This window comes from Ursus americanus, chromosome 16 (genome assembly GCF_024610735.1).
Source record: "Ursus americanus isolate L20-20 chromosome 16, mUrsAme1.1.p, whole genome shotgun sequence".
Lineage (NCBI taxonomy): Eukaryota > Metazoa > Chordata > Mammalia > Carnivora > Ursidae > Ursus > Ursus americanus.
In genome coordinates, this window is record NC_142142.1 from 47,645,031 (window position 1) to 47,663,876 (window position 18,846).

At 41.7% G+C, this 18,846-nt stretch overlaps 1 protein-coding gene across 8 annotated transcripts in view; it reads right to left on the bottom strand.

The window, feature by feature from the left end:
- Nucleotides 1-14,538: 14,538 nt before the first annotated feature.
- TBCEL (tubulin folding cofactor E like) overlaps nucleotides 14,539-18,846 on the bottom strand; it is a 74,884-nt gene continuing 70,576 nt past the window's right edge. For all 8 annotated transcript variants that reach the window (XM_045797996.2, XM_045797993.2, XM_045797995.2 and 5 more), the window contains one exon: nucleotides 14,539-18,605. In XM_045797996.2, the coding sequence (XP_045653952.1) occupies nucleotides 18,287-18,605 (319 nt within the window). In that variant the 3' untranslated portion in view covers nucleotides 14,539-18,286. The remainder of the gene's footprint in view (nucleotides 18,606-18,846) is intronic.

Genomic DNA, 18,846 nt, shown 5'->3' on the forward strand with positions numbered 1-18,846 from the left:
CCTGGAATTTTAAAGAGAAAAAGAAAAAAAAAATCCCCAGCTTGCCAGATTAAACAGAACACCAGGTGTGTTTGGTGGCAAATCCCAAGACACATCCCAACCATCATAGAATAAATTCACATAACAGCATCAACACTTCTGCGTCAGGTTGAAATTCCCCAAATGCTGGCAGGTCCTCCTAAGTTCAACGTTTCATGAACAAATTAGACTCCCCTCCCCCCCGCCCCGGAGAAGCCAGTTTGGAAGTTTAACAAGATCATCCAAATTGTCAGGAAATTATACAGAATCAATGGGGGTGGCAAAGAGTACAGGAAACTCATTCATCCTGCAGCTGCTAAGCACGAGAGATAAGACCAGACTCTAAAGACGCAGGTCCTGTGTTGTGTCTCTAGAACCCACATTCATCCTAAGACCTGGCTCTCCTAATTTTTAAAAAGCTTTTCATCAGGATCAAATAAAAGTCGATTAAAGCACAATGTGTTTCTGCAGTTAGGAGGATTTAGAGTTTTGCCATCGCCTTCTCTATAGTATGGAGCCAATCCATCCTTTTTAAGTACTGACCAGATTCACCACTAATATAAGACTGTGCATTGACGTTCCATAGTGAAATGAAGGATAGCCTTATAGGTAATAAGAAGGAACCATGCCAGGGATGGCTCCTTGGAATTACAATAAAAATAAAAGCCAGTACATAGTGAGTAATTAGTTCCAGCAAATTAGTTAAAGAAGGAACATCACAAAAGTGAACTCGTTTTCATCTTAGTTCCGATCAGTTGAACTGGCAGCTTTACCCTCCGATAGGAGCATGGATGGTCTGTGCCGCTCCGTAAAGCTGAGATGTAAACACACATGCGAGCTCCCAGTTCTGCACACACCTGCATGAGAACCAAGTGCGTGGGGGAGACTGTGCCGTTTGCTCCCGACAGAATTCTCAAAAATAAAAACCCTCCTCCTAGGATTGGAAGCTACTGCAATTCTTCAGCCAAATTTTCCTGGAAAATCAGTGAATTTACCCTGTGAGAGTTTTATTGTAAATCTTCAACATCAGGCAGACACATTGACATCTCAAGCACAAAATAAATATTAGTCCGTTTGCTGAAAATGGTAGTAAGACTAGCAGAGATCACACGTAGCTTTAGCAGAGTGAGATGCCGTGAGAGGGGAAGGCTTGAGCCCTTAGGGAAACAATTCAGAGAGCAGTAAGGAGGATGCATTTAAGTATTTGTATTTATGAAAAAAATGTCACTAACCTGTTCTGTAGAGACTGGAGGAACTGTCAGAAATATTTAGCCAAATCTTGGTAAACCAGGCAAAAATTAGGTAAAACAAGAATTCATGTCAGTTCTCCCCTACTTGCTGCCAATTATTTCTGATTCCTGAAATGATGTCTGAATCCCCTCCTCGTAAAACCAAAAATTCAGTTAGTCCTGCGCTAGAGTCAGATAAGTGTTGGGTTGCAATCAAGTTTTTTTCTATTGATTAAGGAAAAGAAAATCTAAAGATCAGTTTCAGGATTGCGTAGAGAGGTTCTTTTCCTGAAAAACTAGACCTTTCTTTCCCCTCTTAAAAAAAAAAAGTAGATTCAGATGGAAATGTCAGGTACTTGGAGCTGAAACCTTGGTCCTTTCTGATCAGAATCACTTTGCACTGAAAAACACAAAAGAAAACCCCCCTTCTACCTTTGTACCCAAAAAAAAAGGCAACTGTATAATGTTACAGAATTAGCATCCACCAGCATGGGATTAGAACTGCGGACAAAGCTGCAGCCTCTAACATTTAAATGAAGTTGGTTTTCTCCTAACGTCTTTTTTTTGTGTCTCTGGTTTTGAATGCTTGCCACAGATAGGCTCTACTGTGGTTTTTTCACAGGTATGCATGAAGTATTTAAAGGCACTTTCTCAAACTTTTCTAGCTTTTTTTCCTCCCCCTTTCTCTCTGATATGCCGTTGTGCAGCGTGATAGGGCCACGGCATGTTCCTGTAAAACCCAAGGAGGTAACCAGTGCAAAGCACGCTCTTTCACCAGGGAGAAAACCAAACTGTGTCCTGAAAACCTCCAATGATGCACTGGGAGGGTCCTGGGAGGGAGAAGGGGGCGATGGACCCCTCCGGATGACAATTTGCAGTAAGTAAATAATTTAAAAGGCATTGTGAGCCAGGTAAAGACATGTTACAGTTGATACAGGATGAGGAAAACTACCTAAGGCATAATATAAGGAAAAAATATTATTATAAAAAAATGAAGAATCCACTTACACTAAAAAAAAAAAAAAAAAAATTACTCCAAGTTTTTTCTCTAACCAGACATTTAAATGCCCATTGTATGAAAAACCGTAATTTCGGTTTTGAGCAAGTTGTCCTAAAATGATCAGGAGTGCTTGGGGAACTAATTTTTTAGTCTACCTTATTCAACATTTTCCCCCAAACCTGTAGGTTTTGCACATTAAGCCTACTCTATTGCTACTATTAGGAATCTTCCACGTAGATTTCACTTACAGATGTCAAAGGACTGTTTGCGTCCAAAAGGCACATATCTATAGAATAGAAAATCTAACTTTTGGGGGTGCTGATTTAAAATAAAATTAAATGCAAACCTAAGACCTCCTAGTAAAGAGTTCTCCTTGCCCGGTCTGTATTAAGACTTCACTCCTATAGTCAACCTAAACGTCTTAAAGCAAAAACGGTTGGCTCTATTTGAAAAACTGCTAGTGGCATTGTAATTGCTTTGGTTTTCTTTCTTCATGCACTTAAGGATATTTATATCTCAGCCCTTTTGACCCCTATTAAATGCATCCTTCTTGAGGCAGGACTGGGATAAATGCCATCTGGGCATAACCAAATACACAAGATGGCGGTGTAAGTGAGTCAGAGTGACTGAGAATCTGGGTGCGGGCTGGTGCCAGGTGCTTGAGGAGATGGCCTGGCTTATCACTAGCTGGGCTGGGAAGCTGGTCAGTGAGTGTGTGTTCTGGGTGTCCGCTCAGCAGTCACAGACAGGGGAATGATAAAGCTCTCCTTTTCCGCCATGTCATGTCAATAGGAGGGCTGTTTTGTTGAAGGTGCGAAGTGAGCGAAGATTTTTGACAAGATGTAGACTAAAGGTGGTGTGTGTGTGTGTGGGGGGGGTGGCTTGGAGCTGATAACCCCAGATGCGTGTGCTCTGAAAAGGTGGCGAAGATTGATGCTGCTTTTCAGGCAGGAGGAAAGATGCCTCAAACAAAACCAACAAACATAACCCCCTAAAATGGAATGGGCCTTACGTGCTGTTTTGGTTTTCTTTTACTTTCCTAGGTTTCCTGTACCTTTTCCATGAAAGAGATCATCAGATTTGAGCCAGTGGGAATTGATGGAGTGAGAGGCGTGCATGGTTGGCCATCAGCCTCCAGCTATTAGCTCCTTCAGATTCAGCCTCAGTGGGGGAGCCAAGGGCACACTCTTCCTGGGGCGGCCCCCAGCCAGTGACAGGGCAGATGGTGGAACAATAGTCTAGCACCCAAAGCAAGCCTTCTGTAATGGGCAGTTTTGCTCTGGAGAGCCTAGTTGAGCTGACAAAGACTACAAGTGCTCAACAGAGGCAGCTCTAGCATGCCAGAGTCAGGACCTAGTCAGAAAAAGCTTGTATATGTATATTTAATGTATTCTATATATAATTATATATTCTATATATAGGTCTATCTATCTTCTCTCTCTATAATTATATATTCTATTTGTAATATATATTCTCTATATAATTACATATATAGAATTTATTATATATATGTACATGTACATACGTGTGTGTGTGTGTGTGTGTGTAGATAGATTTTGACTCTCCAGATTTCTCAAAATTTCCAAGCCCTCAGACACGTCCCGCTCCACCTCATTAAGAGCTAACATTTCTCCTAGCACAGGAAGACAACAGAGAGGATTCACTCCCCTTAAGAAGCTGCTCCCATCTCCTCTCCTGACTGCCAGGCCTGTAATCAAGGTCAAGTGGCAGCATAACCCAGCCAGGGACATGCTGGGCCTGACAAGGAAGGAAAGGGACCACACTCCAAAGGGGATGCAGGACCTACCAGCACCTTCTTGCACGGGATGGGGAGGGGAGTATCCATGGGACTGGATTGTGAGGGTGCTCAGTCAAGGAGACTAGGCCATCACACAGAATAAAGGAAGGTTTATGGACTTGGGGGCACTCTGTAGGGATACAGGCCTTAACATGCAGGGACCCCAGGGGGTGGGGCAAACTCACTGCTAGGTCAGCTGCTGAAAGCCTGGGAAAAAAGTGATGTCCCACACTGAGTGATGCTGAAATGTCTGAATTACTGTGGCAGATGATAGAAGGGATTAAAGGCTCAGAGTAGTGAAGATGCTGGATCAGATATATTATGTGAGTCTGGGAGACCCACCAAATGATCATGTCCCATGGGAAGGCCTGGAGGACAGACACGTCCTCCACCAAAGCTAGCTGGTGAGAGAAGCAACAGCATCACTAAGAAACTCAGTGGTGGCTCCCCTCTGCAGACCAGGGCTGATGGCAGGAGAGGTGATCATAGAACTTGGCTACCTGATAGCCGTGAAGAAGATGGGCCCCTGAAATGATTGAGACCAGGGGGCAGCATTCTACTTCCTGAAGCCAAGGGGGGTCATAGTCTTCATAGTGACCAAGCAGACCACAGTGGCAGCCAAGGAGGCCTGATCCATAGAGAGTTAAGGAGATGATTAATAGAACATGGCATTTCAGGGCAAAGTCGATGAGCAACTGACAAGGTGATTGCTTACTATATATAATTAAAAAGTGCAAAAAGTGTTGATTGAGAGACTGAAGGCTGTTGTCTCCCCCCTCCCAAAATGTTTGATCCCTTGCTCAGTGGGGGATCTGAGTCAGTTTTCAAATCTGGATCCTGTACACTAAAAACGTAACCAGGCCCCCAAAGAGAAAGAATCTTCAACACCATAACAAGTATGGGTAGTAATGATTCTCTCTCTCCTTCCCCCCAAAGACCTATGGCCATTTACTCTAGGGACTGTAGAAAGAGGTAAGGAAAATGCCTACATAGTTGGAGGACTGTTGGACAAGGGGTTTGAGTTAACATTGATACCCAAAGACCCTGGTAGAGTGAGAACACCTAGGGCCCAGGAAAAAAAGTGGTTCTGCCCAAGTCCAGCTTATAGTGGGTCCACAGGGGATACAGACCCACCTGGATGTCATTTTCCAAGTCCCAATATGTAATTGGGATTGATGTACTTGGCCCATTGGGCCCTTTGTCTTCGGTGTAAGAGCTATCACAGCAAGGAAGGAAATGGATCTCCCCACTCCAGCTAAGGTAGCAAATATAGGAGTATTGCATCGGGGGTCAGAGGAGGATAGTAAAGATCAGCTCGCTCTTACAGAGCAGGGGTGGTGGACTCTATCATATTTCCATTTAGCTTGCCAGGATGGAACCTGAAGAATGACTGTTGACTACTGTAAGCTCAACCAAGCAGTATTGCTAATTTACAGCTGCTGTGCTAACATAGTATCTTTGCTAGAGTGGATTAACATGGATTCAGGTACGTGGTATGTGGCCATTCATTTGGAGTTTTAGAGCAAGGTCATGCCATCTGCAGCAAAGAATAACCACATCTCCTGAAAACCCACTGCTGACATGTAACTAGGCCCTGCCATGGAACATTTGACAAGATACAAGTGACCGTGTGTCCAGAACTTCCCATCATGACCTGAGTCCTTTTGGACCCACCAAGTCATAAAGTCAGGTGGATCCAGTAGCAATCTATCATAAGATGGAAATGGTAAATTTGGGACTGGCGAGCTGCCGGACTGGGTAGCGTAGACTCCACGCCACCTGCCATAGCTGCACCAGCACCCCCTTAACCCAAATTACACATATGGCTCTATGTGGGGTGGGGGGGTGGTGCACACAACGAGCTGAAAGAGGAGGAAAAAGCCTAAACTTGGTGTATGGGTGATTCAGCTTGGCGTGTGTATGCAAGCCTAAAGCAGATGGTAGCTGTTACAGCCTCACTCAGGGGTAGCTTTGAAATACAGTGGTAAGGGGACATCTTCCTAATGTGTGGAACTTGAGGCAATATATCTTGTCACGTACTTTGTGTCAAAGGAGAAGTGTTCTGAGGTTAGGCCATGCGCAAACCTCTAGGCAGTGGTGAATCATATAGCCAGCTAGACAACGACCTGGAGAAAAAAAGCTTGGAAAATCAGTGACAAGGAGGCCTGGAGTAGAGACATGTGGATAGACAGATGGGAATGGACACGAAGTGTGAAGATCTTTGTATCATATGTTAACACCCGCAAAAAAAGGCATCCACTACAGAAGAGGGACTAAACAACCGAGTAGGCAAATTGACTTTGCTAATTGCTGTGAGGCAGCCCTCTGTCAGTGTTGGTACAACGAGGACATGTATGAAGTGGCCACAACAGCAGGGATGGAGCTTATGAATAGGCCCAGTAGCATGAACTCCCCTTTAGCAAGGTTGGCCTAGCTTCCTTTGCTTCTGAGCCTACATCTGCCAATTACAGAGACTAAAGCTAAGCCCCTCTGTATGTCTCTGCTCCTTGGAGGGTCCAACTGGCCACTTGGAGGTCAAATGACTACTTTGGAGGGGCCAGGTGTTCCTCCTCCCAGGAAAAGACCTCTACTCTGGGTGATGGGTCGCCTTTCCTGCCCACAGGGCTGCAGCCATTACCATTAATAAGAGGCTTGCAGAATGCCTGATCCATAGGCAGAGAATTCCATGCAAAATAACATCTGACTAGGGAAGCCACTTTATAGAAAGGGGATGTGAGTGTGGACTGTGACACTGGATCCACTGGCTAAAGTACAAATACCATGGCACAAGAGATACCAGCTCGATCAAGCACTGAAAGGAAATGCCAAAGGAGCAGGGGAGGCACCACCTCGGAGATAAAACTGAGAGGATAGGATGCTACCCTCCAGGATACTGTGTGTGTATTGAGTCAGAGACTTTTGTATGATGCAGTGTCCCCCATAGGAAGACTATATGGATCTAGGAACCAACGTGTGGAAGCAGAGGTGGCCCCACTTGCCACTATTCCCAATGATTACTAAGGGACTTTGTGCTTCCCACCCCTCATCTCTGGATTAGGCAGTTTGATATCATGGTCCCCAATAGGGCACACTCAGCAGAGGACACAGCAAGAGTCCCACAGAGCTATAAACTATGGCTGTGGTGCTGCTTGGGCACTTGGGCTCTGTACTCAGAGACTAGCAGGAAAGAAGATGAGCTACCATCCTATTAGGAGTCATTGACCCTGATAAGCAGGAGGAGGTGTGGCTGCTGTGATATGATAGATTCAAGGGATAATGTGTGTGGAGCTTAGGCGACCCATTTTGGTGGCTCTTAGGACTCCCTTGCCTGTGTCTGAGCAGCATATGGTTCCCAGGGTCTCAGACTACTTAGGAATTAGGGTTTGGGAAAAACCACTAGGTAAACACTGAGACGAGCCGAGGTGACAGCTAAGGTGATAAGATGGATTGTGGAAGAGGGAGAAAATGGGTACTAGTTGTGACCCTGAAATCAACTGCAGTGCCGGGGCTCTGGTTCATTCCCCTAACCTCCCTCTTCTAAGGTTACACTCTGGAAGAGAGGGTCACCAGAGCGTGAGAGGAGCTAGCCCTCATCACGGAGAACTGGGTCTACATGTTGCATGGAGTGGTCTGCAGTTGATAGAAAGGAGAACTTCTCAGATCTCCCTTTGAGAAAGGAACGCTCTCCTGCTACAAGGAGTATGGTTAGCGGACAGCTTCCAGCTGTTGGCTCCTTCAGTATTTACATCAGTGTTCAAGTGGAAGTTATGTTCTTATTGTGTTTTCCCACCTGATGACTGAGAAAAGCGTTGGTCCAGGGCCCCAGACAGGACTGCTCTTTGCCCCAGAGCATCGTACTGGCCTGGCAGACTGTCAGGTCTGCAGCCTGGGCTGCGGCCCCTCCTGTGCAATCCTTCTTCCCCTTCACATTCACAGGGGTTATTCCCCAATAAGCCTTTTGCACTTCTAACTCTACCTTAGTGTCTGCTTCCCAGAGAACTGAATCTGGGATGCTGGTGTCTTGAATAAATTTACAAGCCCTCTATAACGGAATGTTTTGCTTTGTTGTATAATCTGCCGTGGAGGTTGCAGATATTTCTGTAGTGTTGTTGTTTCTACCCCTTAACCACTGATTCGATGATATTTGACTGCCTACATATAGTTCAGTAAGATGGTTAGATCTAAGGCTATACTTACATTCTCCCTGAAAAATGGTAGTTATCCATAGCAGGATCCTTGAAATGAATGAGGTGCTTTGGAAGCAGTTATGTTCCTGAAGACTTCTCCTAAACAGTAAAGACATTCAGAATGAATTGATTCTGAAGGGCATCGCATCTGGATGTTTGCTTCTTTTACTGCCTTGGAATCCTCATTCTTTTTTTTTTAAATATTTTTTTTATTATATTATGTTAGTCACCATACAGTACATCCCTGGTTTTTGATGTAAAGTTCAATGATTCATTAGTTGCGTATTACACCCAGTGCACCATGCAATACGTGCCCTCCTTACTACCCATCACCTGCCTATCCCAGTCCCCCACCCCCTCCCCTCTGAAGCCCTCAGTTTGTTTCTCAGAGTCCATAGTCTCTCATGCTTCATTCCCCCTTCTGATTACCCCCCTTTCTTTATCCCTTTCTTCTACCGATCTTCCTAGTTCTTAAGTTCCATAGATGAGAGAAACCATATGATAATTGTCTTTCTCTCTACTTGACTTAGCAGAGAAATGCTTCACTTAGCATTATCTCCTCCAGGCCGTCCATGTTGCAGCAAATGTTGAGAAATCGTTCTTTTTGATAGCTGAATAATATTCCATTGTATATATGGACCACAACTTCTTAATTCAGTCATCTGTTGAATCCTCATTCTTAGACATTAATGTTCATAAAATGGGATGCTTATGTAGTCTGTTGGGTTTTCATTTTTTTTGAATTAAAAATTAAATGTAATTGAAGTATATAGTTAACATAAAATATTAAATTAGTTTCAGATGTACAACAATGTGATTCAACTATTATTCACATTACAAAATGCTCACCATGATAAGAGTATTACAGTATTTTTGACTATATTCCCTATGCTGTACTTTCAATCTCTATGATGTATTTATTTTATAATTGGATGTGTGTACCTCCTAATCACCTTTACCCATTTCATCCACCCCCTATCCTTTGACAACCACCAGTTTGTTCTCTGTATTTATTTATTTAATTTTAAAGATCTTTTTATTTGAGAGAGAGGGAGAGAGAAAGAGAGAGAAAGGGAGAGAGAAAGAGAGAGAGAGAGAGAGAGAGCATGAACAGGGGGAGGGACAGAGGGAGAGGGACAAGCAGACTCCCTGTTCAGCAGGCAGCCCAATGCGGGGATCGATCCCAGGACCCCAGGACCCCAGGATCATGACCTGAGCCATCCAGGTGCCCCTGTTCTCTGTATTTATAAGTCTGTTTCTCTCTGTTGTAGTTACTCATTTGTTTTTTTAGATTTCACATATAAGTGAAATCATATGGTATTTGTCTTTCTCTGTCGTATTTCACTTAGCATAACACCCTCTAAGTCCATCCGTGCCATCATGAATGGCAAGCTTTCCCTTTTTTATGGTTCAGTAATATTCCACATCTTCTCTGTTCATTCATCTATCAATGGGCATTTAAGTTGCTCCCATACCTTGGCTATTGTAAATAATGCTGCAATAATATCTTTTTGAATTAATGTTTTTGTTTTCTTTGGGTAAATACTCAGAAGTGGAATTACTGGATCCTATGGTACTGGTACTTTTAGTTTTCTGAGGAACCTCCATACTGTTTTCCACAGTGGCTGCACCAGTTTGCATTCCCACCAACAGTGCATGAGGGTTCCCTTTCCTCCACATCCTTAACACCACCTGTTATATCTTGCCTTTTGGTACAAGCCATTCAGTAGTTTTGTTTCTCCAAAGCGAAGTAAAAAGCAAAAAACAAAAACCTGATGTAAAATTTATCTCTAAATTTTCTTCGTATATATTAATATCATGGTAATAATCACTTAATTGCAAGCTGAAAACATCAGGAATTAAAATTGTAGCACAAATGATCTGGGACCTGTTTTTTAAAGAATTAATATTATTTGTCTTTAAGTAGTATTTCTTTTCATGCTGGCCTTACTCATTCTAGACACTGAGCTTGGACTAAGCTATGAAATACGGTTTAATTATAAGAAAAAATGGCATTGGCTCTTTGAAAACGACATTGAATGACACTAATGTTTATTGACTAATCAGCCAGATTTTCTAGATCTAAGATCTAATAAAAGATGGTCATCTCTGAAATCCAAATAAGCACTCAAAGATATTTTCTGAAAGCAACTTTAGTACCTGTATCTAGCCAAGGAGTTTGAAATAGTTAAATTCTAAGAGGACTCATATAACCAAAAAAGCTCACAATTGGCATTATTCTAACATCCCTGCCAGCACATTAGCAATAAAGCTGGGGTGGGGGGAGTGCGGACACACTATATTCCCTATTCACCACGTAGTACCAAGTAGTTCCTCTAAAAGAATTTCACTGATCTGTAAGAAGCAGCTCTGATCAAAGCTTCCTGTAGACAATAAGCAGAGGGTATCAGGGCTATTAATCCATCACTTTTCAAGAGCACTCAGCTGAGACAAATGTTCCTACATTGTTAAGGATAAATAATACATATACCTTCTCCTGCAGAGGTGAAATCTTGCCAATGATTAAAAATTAGATTCCAGCGGAAAGATGGCTCATAAGATAGACGATGTGCATGGCTCATGCAAATCTGTAATGTGTTGAATTCAGGTGCCTGGCTTTGCATGCCTAATTGGGGAGGACCCTATCTTAGGTGCACAGACCAGGAATCCTATATCCAGAACAAGGTCAGTAAAGTCTTTGACTTTGCAGGCATGTGACAAATAATAAAGCCAGGAAAAAAAAAAAGTTCTTTTTATGTATCTGTAATGGAGAACAATTTGGCAATATCTACCAAAATTACAAACACTTTGACCTTTTGATCCAGCGATCCCACTTCTAAAAATGTATTCTACAGATTCATTTCAAGTATGTAAAAGAGCATATGCTGTTTACTGCAGCGAATTAACATAGTAAATAAGAGAGGAAGATTGGGATGGAGGGAGAGAGAGGGAAAGAGGGAGGGAGAAGAAAAACTCAAATGTCTATCAATGAGGTTTGAGTCAAACAAATTATAAATTATGTCTATAAATGGAATATTATGTGTAATACTGCAAACAGAGTAGACAATGTGATTCCCTATGTACTGCTATGGAGAGATCTCCAAGATATATTTCAAGTGAAAAAAGCAAGGTGCATGTTAGTGTATAATACGCTAACTTTGCTGTATAAAAGGGGAACAGTATATATTATTTGCTATTATTTGTGTAAACTCTGGGAAGACACATAAGAAACTAATAAAAGGTGAAGGAGTTAGAGCGGGATTTTCCAATGTACACCATCTTTACGTTGTTTGATTTTTGAACCATGTGAACATTTTCTCTCTAGAAAATGAATTCAAATGGTTTTTGAAGAGACTTCTTTTTGCAAACAAATTGAAAATCAAACCAAACCAAATTTTAACACAGCCAAAGCAATTCATGATGTCCCGCTTCTACTCTTTAATAGCAGAGTAAAGCTTACATCTGCCCTCAAATATATCAGATATTTCAGATAACATTTTTTCTCTTTTGTCTGCATTTTTTGATGTCTGCCTCCTCTTATTCTCATTTATTTAACACCTTAATTGTATTACTTACAGTGACTACGAAGCATTCAAGGATGAAGAGTCTGTGTAAGATTTGACACACTGAAGTTGCATTGCAGTTTTTTGACAGATCTAGATCTTGCAGCCCATAATAGATAGCCTGTCCCCTCTATTTTGTAAGCAACATTTATATCCTTCGCAAGGCGCTCACTTACATTTAAGGAGGAACAATAGCAGTGACGGCCTCATCCTCTCCTGTAACAAAACATTTGCAACAGGTTGCATTTAATTATAAAACTTTTTCCCTCTATAAACACCCATTTTAAGTCTCAACACTGTTGCCTCTTTGATAGAGATCTGAGTCTGAACTGACTGAACTCTCTTACCTTTGACTGTTTACTGAAACAAAGTTTTAAGGTTCTAGAATGTCCTCAGGTTAAAAACCAAATTCTCAGTTTTCTTGCATCATATCACTGTCTCGTTTATTCTTGTCAACAGTGCCCATTGCAAGTGCCCAAGTGGCACATCAGAGGAGCAGGGAGGACAGCAGGTACATACCAACGGTCATCTCACATTTCTGTACGTGGTATGGGGGCAAACTCCAGTTTGGATTTGGAGCCCTCAGCCACATCAGTGATTTTGTTAAAGAGCAAATCAATTCAGCAAATGGATATTGAGGAACATCTGTTTTAATGAGACATAAAGACTGACAATAAAGGGGTGTGTGTGTGTGTACACGTGCGTGTGCAGGGGTGGAGGGTTATGGAGAACTTTAGCAGCAAGTACTACATAATAGCTGTCAAATGCATGGACCCCACAGCCAAATTCTTTGGGTTTGAATCCTGGCTCTGCTAACCAACTGTGTGACTTTTGGCAAGTCACTTAACCTCTCTGTGTCTCAATCTCTTCACTAGTAAGAAGATGGGGATTACCACAGTGCTAACCTCATAGGGATGTCATGAAGACCAAATGGGTTTAATACGGGTTGAGCATCTAGAATGGGTCCTGATTGATAATAAATGTTCATTATTAGTGTTTAGAAGAAACGTCAGAAACAAACATGGTGAGTTTGGACCCCTGGCAAGGATTCATACGACCAGCAACTCTATCCACTTACGGCTCTCCTTCCTCCTGGGTTATGAGTTTGTTACTCCCCTCTTAATATGTGTGCCTTCAAATAGAGTGCAAGCAAATAATTCAGGTGCCTAAACCACATTGAAGAAAAGCATAAGACAAAACATTAAACAGTTATTAGCAATTCTTATTTCAAGAACTGATTTCCTTTCTTTAGTTTGCTCTGTTAGGATCAATTATTATTTAGGTCACTGTTTCAGTGTTTTGAAATATAGTTGTAAAAACGCCACTGACTCGGCAGAATAATGCTAAACTGTACTAGTGAAAACCCCCAGTTGTGTTGTTCTTTTTAGTTCAGAGTAAGGTGGGAGGCTAGCACAAGAACCTCTCCTGTATATTATATTCATATATATAGGCAAATATATGTATTTGAACATTTTAATAGATGTTTGTTAAACTACACAAAAAAGCTAAAGATTTCCAGTGGTAGTCTCAAATTTTTGAAGGAGAGGAATAAAAAATTCATCATATTTTAGGGAGTTCAGTATAGTATGCTATTCCTTTCATGGATTAACTCAGTTCTTAAATCCTGGTGACATTAAAAAGTTAAAAGTAAATGGAGGCGCCTGGGTGCTCAGTTGGTTAAGCATCTGCCTTCAGCTCAGGTTGTGATCCCAGGGTCCTGGGAGGAGCCCCCAGTCCTGTCTCCCTGCTTGGCAGGGACCCTGCTTCTCCCTCTGCCTCTCTCTCTCTCTGATGAATAAAAACTTAAAAAAAAAAAAGTAGATGAAATGACCGATACAGGTTTTAAAATTTATCTGGGTGAATCTGAGCTCTGAACTTCTAAGTGGGAGACCACAGATAACTTCCTTTTCAGAAGAGAGTTGGAAAGAGGAATGTGATTTCATTTCTTGAGGGTTAACCTTCCTGATTTCCATGCCTTCTAGTAACTGGTGGGAGTCACGGTATCTTTCAGTCCAGTGGATATTGGATGTCTTGACATGTCTACCTTGCAAGTATACTCGGAAAAGCTCACAATAAATATTAACTACATAGCATTTAGTATAGAAGTTAAAAGTATACTCTCTGAAATTTGAGTAAGAGGCAGGAATATTTAAATTTAAACAAATCATGATACTCACAGCTTCTGGAGCACTGAAAGAGAAGTTAATGGACTCTGTCTTCTAAATACAGTTCTTGGACCTTTGTTCTTGATATAAGGTTAACTATCAGGTTAATTATAGCTTACCAAGAAATTATTGATAAGTGGATAGGGTTCAAGTGTCCAAAACTCTAATTCTTATAGAAAATTATTTTCTGAAGGCAAAAAAGTGTCGCTTTGAAAAATGTTGTAAATTTTTAGTGCATCAAATTGAGGTTTCCATCCTTACTCAAAAAAGAGGATGCCAAATATCTCAAAGGGAGGTCTTTATCCTTAAGAGAATAAAAAGGGAGTATCAAGAACATGTTAGAAGTATAAAAATTTGCTAACACAGAAGCAATGACACGCTTCCCACGAATCTTTGTTTGGCAGTTTTCATTTCTCACTGGTGAAATTTCACTGAAATTTGTCAAAATGGTCCAACTCGTCCCAGCTTTGGCCACTTCCCCAGAGGACTCAACCACAGCAGTGATGTCAACCTTTAGCTATATAAAAATAAGTATATATCTTGACCCCAGAACTCCAGAAAAAATCAGAACACAAAGAGAAAGTGGACTTGGATTTTTAATTTTTTTAAAGATTATCTATATATATATATATGTATTAATAAAAAGTGCAAAGAATAGACCTTCATGTTTAAATTATATTCTAAAATAAAATATATATTTCCATTAGCTGCAGGAGACAACTGGCAAGTAAAGAGCCTGAGAGAGCCCAGTCCCTCTCCATCACCACAATGGACATATTATAGTAAGGAAGCACCTATGAAAATAGAGTGTTCACAACACATCTGGTAACACAGAGAGCTTCTGGGTGTTCTAGAAAGCAGTTTGTTTGCGTTTTCAATCTAACATGAAGGGAAAAATCAAATTCATAAACAGAAATGACATTGCTTAGAACAATCTATTATTTTGTATTCCTGTTTGCTATGCCCTAGAGCCTAGCACTTGTCACGGAGCAAGTCGAGCTCACACGTGCGTTAGGAAGAGCCATCAACGGCGTGCCTCGAATGGGGGTCAGTTCCTTGTGCAACCAGTGTTCTCTGGTCGGGACACCGCTGACTTGACAACACAGCTGAAACACCTGGTGAGGACTGAACTTGCATTTTTTTAAGTGAACAAAATTTTAGAACATAGCATCATAACATGTGGCTCTGTTATACATAGCTTATGTTTTGGGCTTCTTTTCACCCAAAGGTCCTAAAGAAACGAGGTGGTATAGGATATCCGCTGCTTTCTCATGTACTTATGGACGTGGTGGCAATAGGTTGCAGAAACAGTAGAAACTTTTAAGAATCAAAAAAAAGAAAAAAAAATGACACGAGACTCTAAACTTTTTTTTTCCTCCTTTAAAGCAATCTGAGATATTTCGACAATTCCATTTCAAAAGCTGATTTCTGTTGTGGCTTCAACAGCTACGTGGGGGCACAGAGGATCCCTTGGTTTTGATCTGGCTTTCTTTTATTACTCCTTTCCTTTCTCTCCACCGAAAAGAATTTCTATTTTAGAAAAGATACGTTCTATACGCTGTGCCTGCAGCAACATATCTGTAATACTGGCTCTGTCAGCATCTTGCCTTATAAATGCCAATAACAGGCTCTCGCTGCACGTGGATGAAGCCAATATTAAAATACAGAGAAGCTGCTGCCATCGATTATGCATAACTTTTAGACTCAAAGGTCCATGGTCTCTTGTCTCCTTCTGTTTGGCCTGTTATAAAAATAATTTGGGTTACAAGTGTCTACACAGCACCAATTTTATTTCAAAAGCAGCATCTTTACTCAGCCGCCCAAATAAATCTACAAGTACACATGCTCAAATAGCTTTTCTCTTTTACTTCTGTTCTGTAGCTCGAAAAGACCGGTAATTGCATTAGACTTTGTCTCAATCAAAAATTGTTCAGCAATTATTAAAACCATCAATTACAATGCCCTAAAAATACCCACATCCACTGAATTAGATGAGAAGTTCCCCTGACATGCAACTGTATAATAGAGGAATGATGCCTGCAGTTGATGGACACTGTGTTCTGTCTTAACAGAAGGAAGAGGTCTCTAATAGTAAAAAAGCATCTCATAAAACTTTGTCATATATAAAATATCTTATCAATTGTGACCATTCCACTTACGATTAAAGCACAACCTACGTGTTTGCTCTGCCTTCTGCTGTGGGACAGTCAGGGGTCACACAACCTCAAAAAATAAGAGTACATCTGTTTCCCAGGCTGACAAAAGCGATGGGCTCAATTACACTGTTTCTCTCTCAAACTCGTCTGCACTCATGCGCGCATACACAAAGCACCCACAGTTTTTATCTTCATGACACTGTTGCCACTCTTTTCCTGCTTCCAAAAATCTGTCAGGAAAATGTGATTGCAAAATAATTATTCTCGTCTCTACCCAGCCTGGATCTCCATTGCTCATTCTTGTGATTTTGAAAGATCAAGTCTGCGGCAGAAGAACAGGCTTCATTCATCTTTCTCAAACCCTTTGGTTTCCACCTTTAATGTTACAGTGAATGTAGACTTGACTCAGTAGGCCTGGGTCAAAGGCTTTACAGATACTGGACCTGAAGTGCATTAAGAGAGTAAACCTCTGCTGTTATGGCATAGGAAAAATTTAAAAAGTAGCAATAATAATCACAACTCCGCAGATGTGAAGAATTTACAAGAGTCATCTAAAAATTTCATAAGAAATCAAAGAATTTTGTAGGAGCGGTGGAATCCCATAACAAAGGTCAAAAGGTCAAATGCAATCAGATAATGATTACATTCTTGGAAAAATACTTCATGTGCACATAGCCTGCCCTTCGTGATGCCGAGTCTTCCCCGAGGCTCCCATCTGTAAACATGGCGGACCAAGAAAGACATCTATCACAGAAAGGGGTTACCCTGATTAACGAAGGACTACGAGAACAAACGCAAAGATTTCAGGGCAGGTGAGGAACTAGCTTTTAAAGAAAAGTGCTTTAAATAAGCTTCTGCAAAAAATATGACTTGGAGGCAATTCTGAAGTTTTGACACTTAGACTTTACTCATAGATTAGGCAGAGTCGTTCTTCGGGAGGGGCAACTAAGTTGAAATGTAAAACAAAAAGGACTGTCCGATTACGACATCACAGAATCCCAGGGAAGAACTGGGAATCAGCACTCCCTTTGATTAAGATTTCCCACTTTTAATGCAAAGTGCAAGAGCCAGGGCTTCAAATGACTGCACGGGCAGGAAAGTCACAACACTTTCTCCTGGACGGCTTGACTTCTCTCCTGCTCTGTTCCCTCACACACACCACGGACAGACTGCTGGCTAATTCCCTGCTCTCCCCGCACGTATATCCATTACTCTCCTGGGTTCTTCAGAAAGTCAGGCCTCTATTCCCAATGGTTTAAAGTAATGAGAAAGACAGCTAGAGATGAGGAAAGACATTCGACAAGCAAAATAAAAGAACTATGGAATGTGACACATTTCGTGTTATGGAAGTGAGGGTGGACGTCATGTGTGCGGGACACTGAAACGGACGTGGTTACATACAAAGGGACCAGGCTGCTCTGCCCGTGTTGCCAAGGACAGCAGCGAGTCTTCCTGGAGATTTAACTCTCCCGTCGGCTCCTCTTCAAGATCCTAACAGAGTTACAGTTCTAACGGAATACCTGAGTTCAGAGTCAGGCTGAAAAACACGTAAAACGTTAAAATTATTTCAAAAGGGAGAAATGAAGAAAAAATTGCCCACACTGAGAAATGAGAAGTTACTTATGGACAGAATAAAACTATTAGGTAAACACATGCTGACACGAGTCAAAATGAAAAACTGAACCAAAATAGGAAAGGAGGGAGAGAGGGAGGAACAAACAGAAGAACGGGGGGAGAGAAGGGCTGGCCCTTCCGGTCAAGATCTCTGCTCCTGATTTAAATCTCACAAGTTACCCTTCGGAGGGGGGACACACTGTTCATGCTGTCTCCACAAGTGTACCTAAATGGTCATGATAACCAAGTGGTAGACACAGCCCAGTGAACACAGTAAGAACTCGGTGATTTCTTGGTCATCTTTCTCGAAGAAGGGCACATGGACTGGAGATGTGGCCAATTCTGCTGGCTGAGCTGAAGAAATCTGTGGTAGAAAATACCAAAAACAGCCCCCTACCCATCCTAGGGGGAAAAATATACAAAACCCCCCAAAACCTAAACAAAACAAAACAAAACAAAACAAAACAAAAACAGCCTTCTCCCTCCTAAAGAAAACCACATTGGAAACAAACGCCCTGCAGGAAGTTCTTATGTGTTGTTACAAGGCTGGTCGAGGTTATTTTGTTTTGGATTCCACATAAATTTTATCTCCATCCCTAATGCCAAAAGAATGCAGTGCCCGGGAGCTGTACTTCATTTCCTCTGGGCCAAAGGGTGCTTCGTGGTCAAAATAGTAGAGAAGCATGTTGCTTGTGGGTAACTGCACCAGAGTTTTTAATTGTTTCTTTAGTTCTGCAACTGTTTGGTCCAGACGAATGCTCATTTCTTCCACCTGATCGTTAAAGTGGACTTCTACTTTCGCACTGCTCTGGGGTCTTAGGTCCACCTCTGCCAAAGGCTCCAACTTCCCATATTTTGTGATCAGTTCATGATACCTAGAAGGATAAAAGAACAGTGTCAGCTTAAGCCACTAGCACATGAACCACGGACTTCTTCAGGACTATAGGTAAACTGTACTGCCGCAACCCCATTCTAATGTCCTCTCCATCTGTCTATCTGCCTGATGAACTATGTGTGCATCCGTGATCTGATATGGTGGCCCTTTTGAGGCCACGGTCAAACCACATCCTTGTGGATAGGAGAAGAATTTGTCCTAAAGACGGTCACCATGCCTGC